The sequence below is a fragment of the Chroicocephalus ridibundus genome, chromosome 5 (genome assembly GCF_963924245.1).
Source record: "Chroicocephalus ridibundus chromosome 5, bChrRid1.1, whole genome shotgun sequence".
NCBI classification, from domain to species: domain Eukaryota; kingdom Metazoa; phylum Chordata; class Aves; order Charadriiformes; family Laridae; genus Chroicocephalus; species Chroicocephalus ridibundus.
The window spans coordinates 36,120,581-36,131,791 of NC_086288.1; the positions used below are offsets into that span (position 1 = coordinate 36,120,581).

At 48.4% G+C, this 11,211-nt stretch overlaps 1 protein-coding gene across 2 annotated transcripts; it reads left to right on the forward strand.

Moving 5' to 3' along the window:
* Positions 1-2,173: 2,173 nt before the first annotated feature.
* Positions 2,174-5,359, forward strand: LRAT (lecithin retinol acyltransferase). 2 transcript variants are annotated; one of them, XM_063335886.1, is made up of 3 exons: positions 2,174-2,782; positions 3,295-3,382; positions 4,664-5,359. In XM_063335886.1, exons 1-3 carry the CDS (start codon positions 2,237-2,239, stop codon positions 4,759-4,761), a joined length of 732 nt encoding a protein of 243 aa, XP_063191956.1. In that variant the 5' UTR covers positions 2,174-2,236; the 3' UTR covers positions 4,762-5,359. The 2 variants fall into 2 exon arrangements, with proteins under 2 accessions (XP_063191956.1, XP_063191957.1); XM_063335887.1 differs by having other exon boundaries at positions 3,295-5,359.
* The last annotated feature ends 5,852 nt before the right edge of the window (positions 5,360-11,211 follow it).

Genomic DNA, 11,211 nt, shown 5'->3' on the forward strand with positions numbered 1-11,211 from the left:
TAAAAGATGCCATTTGGGAAATGCTTGTTTCTGCCAGGGAGTTCAGTGGAATTCCTCTACCTTCCTTTGGGCAGGGGAGAGATGTGCGAACTGTGGGACTGAAGCATCTCTGACATATTTCAACAAAGACCATCCGGACACTCCCTAGACAGCTTTGGGAAAGGGGAGGGGGGTGTCTGCAGATGGCGGCTCAGAGCAGGACCAGTGCTTATCCTCGCAGGGGGAGATGGGAACCTTTCTGTGCCAGGAGTCGGTGGAGTCTTTGATAACCTTCTGGCTGTGGCACAGTGCTCCAGCTCTGGACCAGCTGCTGTGACCGTCACCAAACAGGTGAGAGACCCTTTATCTTGACGAGGGGCTTTAATCTTTTCTCTTTCCTCAGTCACTTAAAAACAATGCACTAGTTGAGAAAAGTTCTCCTTCCCTCCCCTAATAGTATTTACTAGTAGCAAAACCTTTGAGATGCTGTTGTAATTATATTATTATGTGTGGCTGGTGGCTAATCCACACGATTCCTACCAGCATCGTGAGCCACATCTGTAAGGTATTTTTTCTAAGTAACGCGATTTGAAGCAGGGGGCTTGAGGAGGGCTAAGCCTCTGTTATGTAAGAATTTGGCTGAGGCTCTCCAGAGAAAATCCCAAATGCCTGATCCCTCTGGTGAGAAGTGCTGGGGCTCTGGCCTGTAATCAGGGACCAAACAGGTTACGGTGGTGGGCCTGTCTTTTTGCAGGTGGAGCAAGGTGAGGATAATTTTCAGCTCCCCAGGAAGCTGCTCTGCTCCAGGCAGGAAGAAACCGGAGGGCAACACCAGCCCTCATTTTGTGTTGGAGAGCGGTGAAGCAACCTGTTCCCCTGAAATATTTTCTTCACTGAGGAGTGGGAAAACTTGCCTTGGCTCATTGATAAGCCTCATCTTTCCCATGCACAAGATCCTGCCTGAGCCTTGGTTCAGCATCCATGGTGGTAGGAGGCTCTCACCTGCTGGGTCCTTCATGTCCCCTCTACCTTTCCGTTCGTACCACAGCTGTTCCCTGATGGAAAGAAAAGGGATGGTGAACGTTTTCTCTGTTTTTGCTGGTGTGACCAAAGGGGTCTTACAGCTCGAGGGTGGTCTAGGGATCTCATCCTTAATCCACAGGCTCTCACATTTGAAGTGGCTGAGGAGGGAAAAATAACTTGCTCTGTCAACACGCGTGTTTGCCTGTGGAGAGATGCAAAGCTCTTCCATGCTACTGCTCCTCTTGCTTCCCTTTTTTTGTACTTGGCACGGCGCATGTTGCCGTGTTTGCCTGAGTGTCCATAACCTGCGGGAGGACAGATCAGGCAAATTGGCAGCTTTAGAGCCTGGGTTTGGGGGAAGATGCTCTGATAAATGACTTCTCCAGCATTGCTTCCCATCGCCCCCTCCGCCTCCGAATTTCTCACAGAAGGGAAAGCTGCAGGAGCGGCTGTGGCACCGACAAAAGGCAACGGCAGCCGCGGCGGGTGAGGGGTCCCCTCCGTCCCCTCCCCTGCCACTCTCCGGGCCCTGTCAACTTCCAGGTAAGATGAATGTCTGTCCCATCCATCATCCCGCAGCCCCCGGGGGGGCGGGAATTTGCTCGGCTACGGAAACTTATTAGCCTCAGACGGGGCGGCTTTGTTGACCTGACAGGGCTGCTCTTTTGTGGGCTCTGTTGCCGGGATTTATCCATTTGCATAATGGATTAGCATGAAACAAAACGCACGGGAACGCTTCTCCGCCTTTCCCCACTCTTTTTTAGCTGAGGGACCTTTCGGGCGAGTTAATTTATAAATGTGACTTCCCTTTTCTTCCTCGGGGACCTGTTTTCTTCCGAGGAAGAAAGGCGCGCCCAGGAGCCTCCTCTCCCCTCCCCTCTCCCGCCGCCGAGCGACCATCGCCGCAGCCTCCCGCCTGCGAGCCGGGCGCCGCTCGCCCCCTCGCTAGCCCCGCGGCGGCGTGGGCCGGGGGGAAGGTGAACCTTGCGGCTGCGACCCCATCAGCGCTCCGCTGTGCTCCTAGCGCTTTTTCTCGCTGCGGGTGGCGCCGGTGCCGGGGCTGCGGTGCGCTCCCCAATAAACCCCGGCCGCTCCTCGGGGCGGCCGCTCGGCCGGTGGGCTGGCCCGGGTGCCCGCCCCGCCCCGCCCGGTAGCCTAGAAAAGCGGGGCCGGGCGGCGGCGGCTGCTCGGTGGCATCAGGGCTCTGTACCCCTACCCGCTCCCCCCGCCGACCATGAAGAACTCGGTGCCGCAGGCGGCCTCGCTGCTGCTGGAGAAGCTGCTGCTCCTCGTCCACGTCCGGCCCCTGCCCGCGGGCTCCGGCGGGGAAACGCCGCCGCCGGCGGCCCCCGGCTACTACGACACCAGCTGCTTCAAGCGGGGCGACCTGCTGGAGGTGCCCCGCACCCTCTTCATCCACTTCGGCATCTACCTGGGCGAGAACCGCGTCGCCCACCTGATGCCCGACATCCTGCCCGCCTTCACCGGCGACCGCCGGCAGATCCAGCAAGTGGTGACCAACAAGCGGCTCATCCTGGGCGTCATCACCAAAACGGCCAGCATCCGGGTGGACACGGTGGAGGACTTCGCCTACGGCGGCAGCATCCTGGTCAACCACATGGACCGGCTCTTCGAGGACCAGGTGCTGGGCAGCGAGGAGGCGGCCCGCCGGGCGGAGAAGCTGGTGGGCGCCACGGCCTACAGCCTGCTCTGGAACAACTGCGAGCACTTCGTCACCTACTGCCGGTACGGAGCCCCCGTCAGCTTCCAGACCGACAAGGTACGGGCACCCCCGCGGGCAGCCGCCCCGCAGCCGCCGGGAGAGGCCGCGGCACCGGCGGCGGCTCTGCCCTTCCCGGGCGCTCCGCCGCTCCCCGAAACTAGGTCAGCCGCCGCCGACCGCCGCGGGCCCCCGGAGCCGCTGCCCGGTCGGTACGGCCCGCCGGGCACGGCCGGAGGTGGCGGGCACGGCCGCCGGTGCGGGGCCGCCGGGGAGGGCGGGCAGCCCGGCCTCTGCCGGCTTCCAGCGGCGAGGCGGAATTCCGACGGCAATTCATTAAGACGCTCTTAAAACGCTCTGAAGCTGCTCGTTCCCGCCGGAGCCGCGGGGCTGAAGCTGGGCCGGGGGGTCGGTGCCCGGCTCGCTTTTCGCCCTGTGCCGCGCTCCGGGGAGCCCTGCAGAGAGCCGGGCCGCCACCGCTGGTCTGTCGCGGAGGCAGCGGGCATCTAAAGCTTTCCTCTTTAACCCTGATCCCTTCTCTTTTTGTTATTATTTTTTCTTTTTTTCCCCAGTTCTGTGAGACTGTGAAGATGATCATTCGGGACCAGAGGAGTGTTCTCGCTTCAGTGCTCGTGGGATTAGCATCAATAGTCTGCCTAGGTTTGGCACCCTCCACCACCCTCCCGACTATCTTTATTCCCTTCTTTCTGTGGATGGCTGGCTAACAGCCTCCCCGGAGGCTGGCGGCTAGCATGTGTATATAGGATGTATACTACTGTATTTATGAAAGCACAGATTATTCATTGGCGTCTCGTAAAGTTTCTTAACCTTGTGTGCTATTTTTTTTGAATGCAACTTTGTCTAGAACACAGTGCACAAGGCATAGCTTACTGTGTAAGCCAAATAATAGATTTCCTGAAAATCTCAGTTGGTACAATTTAACACACCTTTAAATCATGAAAAAAGTAGGGTTGCGATGCAGTTCTGCTCCTTGCCTTTAGCCATAAGTGATTCTGGTAATACCCTTCATGTTCTTCGATTTCGTAGCTGCATACGTGTGTGCCGTAACTATTAATAAAAATGGATGATGGGGTTCCACAAAGCGATGGATATTGAGAACAAACTACTTACCTCTCACTTTGATAGATATAGCGTATATTCAGAAGTTACTGTCTCCATTCCTAAAATATTCTTTAGTGGAAATGTAAGTAAGTAATCTGACTCTATTTGACAGCAAAAAGAAAAACCAGCCCTAGGCTGGGTGCCGTGTGCTGCAGGAGCACATCTGGCTGCATTGGCTACAGTCATTTCCCTGCTGGGAAATGTTCGCAAATCTCTCATTTGTATTAATTGTGTCAACGCTATCGTATTGAACAACTTTTTAATTGGGTTAGTGGTAAGGAAAGACGGCAATTCCTCAGCATTTTCCTTGCTACTGATAGTGGTTAGTATGGCTAAGATAAATGGCTACAGAGGGGTTTAGGAGATACGGGGAGAAACTAGCTTGCTTTGTGACAACTAGCGACATACAAACGTCGGAAATTTCCAGCGTTGCAGGGCACATAGTGGGGAGGAGTAGGACAGACGCCAATTTAGTTCCTACCTTCCCTCAACGATGGGACCCGTGTGGGTGCCATGAAGCTTCAGGGATCATTGGAGCAGTTTCTGCAGTGGCTCTACTGCCATTTTGGATATTGCCTTAAAACAAGATGCCTCTCGGTGAAAGACGACATGTCTTTCTATACTCGTCTCTTGCAAATAAGTACTCACTTGCAAGCCAGCAGCTGGTGCTAAAAATGTTTCGTCTTCGATGTTGAGGCCTTTATGTTTATCAAGAATGTGTAAAGTTGGATTTGAAATCAAGAAAACATCTACCCAATTGTTTGAGTGCTAAAAACCTTTGCTATTTTTTTTTTCTTACCAATGTCTTGATGTATGCAGAGAAATTGCTCGGCTCCTGGAATGCCTTGCATGCGATACATGCACTTACACGTTCACGCGCTACGCTTGCCTTCCTTTCTAGTCAAAGGCGAATATGACGGTGTCTTCACCAAGGACTGAAACTCAGATTTGCTTCTTTCTGTGAGTGGTGTTCAGTAGCCTGTCATCAGCTCTGCTGCCGAAGCGGCCGCTTCCCCCATTTTTAGGGAGACTCATTTTATGTGTGCCATGAACCCCCTTCTCCTTCCCGTAGACCTTACAGCTGCGTGAAGATCGGATTCTTGAACTGTGAGTCTACTCGGCTGCTCTCTAATCATCTTTCTTCTTCTGGCTGCTCCACTATAACCGACGAAGAATGTAAAGGCTGGGGTGAAATTCCAGGCTCGTAGGAAACGGCAGCGCGGCTGCTGCTGCCATCAACCGAGAGTGGATTTCAGCCCAGCCTTCGGCACGCGCTCAGTCTGCAGCCCAGCTCCAAGCAGCTGGAGATCAGTTCCCCTTGGGTCCTTGTAAACAACTTCTGTTCTGCTTTCAAAGATTGCAACGCTCGGTGTAACTGTTCCTGGTAAACTTTTAAAACTAAGGTGTTTTTTTAATTAACATGAATTGCTTTTTCATAGTGTATGCGTTAATAATATTTACATAAATTCCAGTGTGGTTTTTTTTACTTGCTGTGCATAAAGTATGAACTGTAGTCATTACTGTAATTATATAAAGAGAATTTATTCATTTAAAAATGTCTACCGGCCTCTTGAAATTGAGTATAATGCTATAGCATTTCTCTAACGTATCCCAGTAGGGCACTGAACAGTCCATTAACATGCAGTTACACGGTGTCTGATTACAGGTGGGCTTTTCTTTTCCCCTTTATTTACTTGGGATTTATAAGAATTCCAGTAATTCTTATGATTCACTTATACAATAAACAACGGGGTCATGACCAGTAACCAAATCATAAGTGGGACTGTTGGAAGGCAGAGAAATGTTCCTGCTCTGACTTCAGTATCAAAGGACCAATGCTCCCGCTTTGCTAATGCTGTCGAGCAAGAAGCCTCCAGATGAGACTGGGGGACTAAACTGGGATTTTCATAGGTGTCTATGAAAGAAGCGAAAGCAGTTCCTTGCAGACGTCCAGCTGTATTAGTAAAGAATTTTCCTTCAACATGTGAAGTTTTAAGCTTATGCAATACTATGAAATGGTCTTAGAATGTCTTGCTCTATCCTTCCATCAAAGGCAAGCCATAATGTGGGCACAAGAGCAGAAATGCAGCTGCATGTTTAGGAGTTTTTCCTACCAACTATAATTCTAGCAGAGATCTGGAAATTTTGTTAAGAGTCAGGCATGAGTCAAATCAGTCACACTCTGAGGGGGAAAAACAAGACTAGAGGCATGAATTCTCATGTTCAGCTCTGCGTGTGGTGTTTGTGCTCTGAAATATTTTGGTAAATGTCAGTGTCAACTTTTTTGTGTAATTACTCGAGCAAAAATAAGCACTTGCCCTAGGTGGAGCATTGCGTTTCAGACTTGAGCTCAACTGTGATGCCATTGAAAGGAAGGAGCTAGTTATAATAAGAAAAACACAGAAAACTGTGGAGCACTTCAGCTGTTCGGAAACGTGCGTGCTCAGAAGTGAAATTGTTCATCGGGAACCGTAAGTGATGGTGATGGGGAGTGTAAATCTAGAGCTGCAGCTCATTTTAGTGGTGGGGCTGTTTTAAAAAGCTGTGTGGTTAAACCAGAATATGTAATGGAGGAGTGTAACCATCACCCCTGGGCCACTGGGAAAGGCAAGGAGCGAAGACATCAAGTTAAGAGGATAGATGTTTCACTTCAGGCGTTCCAAAGAAAACAAAAATAAAATGAGCATTCACAAGGCTCGAAATGTTTTTACAAAACCCACGTTTAAAAGCGAAAAAAAAAAAAAAGTTAGTTGCTAATGAAGACATTAGAACAGTGAGCTTTCTGTTTGTATTTATTTTAGCTTGGAACATAAATGATTACTCATTTTGTGGTGAACAGTCATCTGCTGCTTGATTTCACCTTTGGGTCCTCCTGCGCAGAAGGAGAATGCTACACATAAATACCACTGAGGCTTTTAATGAAAACAAAATCATAGCAACACTGGTTAAAGTCTGAGGGGGTGGGGAAGAGGGAATTAAACTTGTGTGTGACTTGACATCGTCCAGACAGGTTTTAGAAAGCAAGCTGCAGCAACGAGAAACATTAGAACTGTGATCTCTAGAAATAATACGGTGCTGTATTATTTATTGCATGTTCTCACATTAAATAAAGTGTCACACGCCACTGAAAGATACAGAACTGTGTCAGGCAGTCAGTGACTTAGCATCTCCTTTATCCACTGAAATTTAAAGAAAAAAAAAAGTTCTCAGGTGACTCTAGGAGCCATTTGCTCTTTATGCTTTGTCATAGCTTAGGACCTGATTCCTCTGAGCACTTTTAGTGTTGTGAATGGGCCTTCTGATGGGAAATGGAGATTCGAAAGCTTCTTAGTAGTTTTGAGGCTCTTTGCTGTAGTGCATTGCACTCTCCTGTAAGCCTTACCGAAATCTTTCAGAACACTGTGCTGGTAAAATAAATGGTCTCCTCTGCTGTGCGGACAGATCACTCAAAGTATTTGACAGCTATTTTTGGCATGATTCCTTAAAAATTGATTCTGTGCTATGTTTTGTGGTTTAGCTTCGCTTCTGAAGTCAAGGGAACGTTTAGGGTATGGTCCTGAGTGCTCAGAGACTCAGGGAGAAGTGGGGGAAGTGGGGTGATCTTTAGGAGACTTAAATCAAAATTACACTGATTGCAGTACCGCAGTTCTGTCTGTGACAAAACCGGTGATTTATGTTTACTGTTTCTGTGCCTTGTAGGGTAGAAAACTTTCTGTAAGATGTTCTGTAGCTTTTTAATGTTCCCCCTGTTTATCAGGGAACTTTATTTAGCCCTGTGACCTTGTTTCTGTAGTTGCCTCTTCTCTATGGTGTATCTGTGAATTGGAAAACAGTCGGTGGCTGCTCTGTGATAGTGAGATTTGCAGCAAATCAGCTGCACAGCGCCCTACAAGTACATCACAACACCGACACCTAGGTGCTTGGGCTGAAGGAGGCAGTGCAAGTGCGGGAGGCAGATAACGTAGGTTCATTTTACTTGCAAGGGCAGGGTACTTCAGGTGGGCTGAAGGACCAGTCGGTGAACGCAGTCTTCTCTGCGTGAGGGACCAGTCTTCGCTCCTCTGTGGAGACTCAGATGCTGCTTAGCTGGGCACAGTGGGCACAGTGATGTGTCTGCTCTCCTGTCCCCAGCTGGAGTTTAGGGAGCTTGAGACGGGGTTGTATGTTAGGCTGAGACGAAATGGATTAACTTGCCTTCCCTTAAATTAAGAGGTATGCCATTAATGCCACAGGCTGTTATCTAACCTAGTAAATAAAACGGGCTGGGGTCCATCTTCTTTGGCCTCAAGTTGCGCCAGGTTTAGGTTGGATATTAAGAAAAATGTCTTCACTGAAAGGGTTGTCAAGCATTGGAACAGGCTGCCCAGGGAAGCGGTTGAATCACCATCCCTGGAGGTATTGAAAAGACGGGTGGACGTGGTGCTGAGGGACAGGGTTTAGTGCTGTTTTTGTCAGTGTTAAGCTGATGGTTGGACTCAAGTGATCTTAAAGGTCCCTTCCAACCTAGGCAATTCTATGATTCTTCTGACTGTGTGGTGGTACACTGTGACTCGTGTCCATATAGCTAAACTCTCTCACCGCTACAGCGTACCTTCACCTCTGGTGGTTCCTGGCCTGCCTTGTCTGAAGGCACACTCCAAGAGAGCATCCATTACCAGGGGCTGCAACTGGCATCATGCAAGCAGCATGCATGCAAACATGGATGACCATGTGCAAATGCACAAACCTCTTCTGTGACCTTGTTTAGCTGATTAACCTGGCCAGAATTTTAAGGTAGACATCCCCATTTGTTACCCAAAACCTTGAGTCCTTTCCTGATTGAGCAGGACTTTGAATGGAAACAAACAGCGATACCATCTTATAAAGAGTGCAAAAATGTGATGGTTACAGCGTTTCTGGGGATTTGGGAGACCTGCTCCTAGGACCTTCTCAGTCCATCCTGCAGGAGACTCACCAGACTTTGGATAAGGCTATGAGGTGGCTACCTACCCCTTTAATCAAGCTGGGCAACACCTGTGGCTTTGAGTTAGAAGCAGAAAATGGCGGTCTGGCCCCTCTGCACTGGAACAGGCTCTGTTTGGACTTGTATTTGCCCCCCTCCAAGGGCAGTGTCACTTCTTGAGGTCTATGGACCCCAGTGAGGTTCTGAGTGGGAAACAGATCCCTAGATGCAGCCAGGAACTAGAAATGCTGAGGTTGGGACATTTCTGACTTTGACACAACACAAAGTGCAGCCATTCAGAAAACTTTCAGATGTAAGTAAGGGAGAGACTATCAGGTTACCTCAAAGGTTTGCTGCTTTGCTGCAGTATTGTTTTAGTTAAAGCAAATGCTTTTAATTAAAGCAGATATCCGCTGTACCTCTCTAACTATTGCCTACAGTTTCTCTTTTTCAATTCTTTCCCATTTCTGTAACTGGGACAATAATCATCTCTGTTTTCTGGCCAGCTGCAAGACTTGATTAATATTTGCATAAGGTTGTGGGTTCCTTGCATTGGACATACCAAATAAATAAAATGCGTGGTTCCTTACCACAAGGCAACTTCCCTGCCTGCGAAACCAGAGTTTTCTGTGAGGGAGGCTAAGGAGGTATACTATTTTATATAATTAAGAATACACGCAAATGAAGGGTTATGCTCTGCTAAACTTGCCAAGCCACCTTATCTTCTGCTTCTGCATAGTCTTAGACGCAGCTCAGATTTGCACCTGTGTGCCGTGCAATTTTGCAAAAAATACCTGCACATTTCCATTTAGTATTGCACAGAAACATAGGAAGGGGTGGGTCTGCTACTGCCACACAGTAGGTAAAAGGTTAGTAATTAATCCTGATCAAAAGTGAAGAAATGCAGGTGTGAAGATAATGAGAGCTCTCCTGCACCTCTGGTGGAAAGATGAGAGTTAGATATTAAACAGAATAACTTGTGCTATTTCTGTTTGCAGACAAGATGGTACGTAGCTCCAAGGGAATGCCCAGGAGGAGGGAGGCACCTGGTTTCAACCACATTCATTTAGAGTCTGCCTGAATGACGTGGTAGAGCACTGTGTAAGTAAGCCTGGAGCCAGCGATGACTTGGTTGCCTCCAGAACCAGAAAAAGTTCTGTGAAAAGCGTGGAACTGCATTTAGCCCTAGGGGAAGAAGGCTCTTTGGTTTGGCATCATGCTATCACAGCTCTGTCGCTTTTGGAGCCTGAACAGATAGCACCACATGATCCTGTCCTGTTTTGCAGTCCTACCAGCTCACCCGAAGCAAGAACTTTGCATCAGGCAGATATGCTCCAGACTGCTTAAATTCCATCCCAAGCCGATTTATTCACAGGTTACTTTACAGAGGTTCCAGCTCTGTCAGTTCCTGAGAAGTCCCTCCTGAAGTGTCTAACTCTTCCTAAGAGTATCTTCCTCTCCCTTTGGAAGTGGAGACTGAAGGCCTCACTCAGGGCTGAGAATCACCTCAGATTGGCAAGTGTGTAAGGCTGCAAAGCCTAAAGTATACATGAAGATGTAGTTCATGACACCCACAGTCACTTTGCCACATCCCATTCCTTAGTCTTTCATCGAGCTCAGTACACTCACAAAACTCAGCTCCTCTGGAAATCCAAACATGTAATAAACTAGGACGTGGCCTTGACAAATAGAGGCAGAAGTAACATCTCTTCATCCAGCACATCCGCCATTTAGCACCAACGATCGTGTGGTAAAGACAGCTTTTTATTTTCCTTTAGTTATTACTCCCAATTTCTGACAGCAAGTAGGTTTGGTCACACTGTATGTAAGAAAGAACCCTTCTGTTGTTCTAGTCACTATTTTAGTACGACAATTCGATCATGTATTCACAGGGAGGGTGTAGACTGGGAATAATGTCCTTGCAAAAACTTGCCTGGAGAAAGCAGTAATTCTGCTTGGCCAGTGAACTGAAATTCCAGTGCGGAACGGAGCGTTTCTATTTCTGATGTCTTTGAGCAATTCCAGTAACTCTAATACTGTTAAAGCATTGAGAATTGCACAGGCAGTAGATCCGATGCATAGTCATGAAATGCGTTTCAAAATTATAATGAGGTTTTTATGACTTGCAAAGAGGTTTTTTACAAGCAAACTGAAAATATCCACCCAAACCAGTTATAGAAATTACTTTCCCTCGGTAACTTTCTGGTTTGCATTTTTCAGTTTGGGGAATGTTTCTGTTAACAGCTCTCTTACAGACAGTACTCAATCCTGCAATTAAATACAAATTTGTGGTTGCAACAACAGTCTGTTCTTATGGGAAAGGCACTCTGGATTTGTGACATAAAGTGTGAGCTCACTGTATCACTGAACAGGAAAGGAATATAGGATGTGAGCAAGACACCTGTTTATACAAAAACCATTTGAT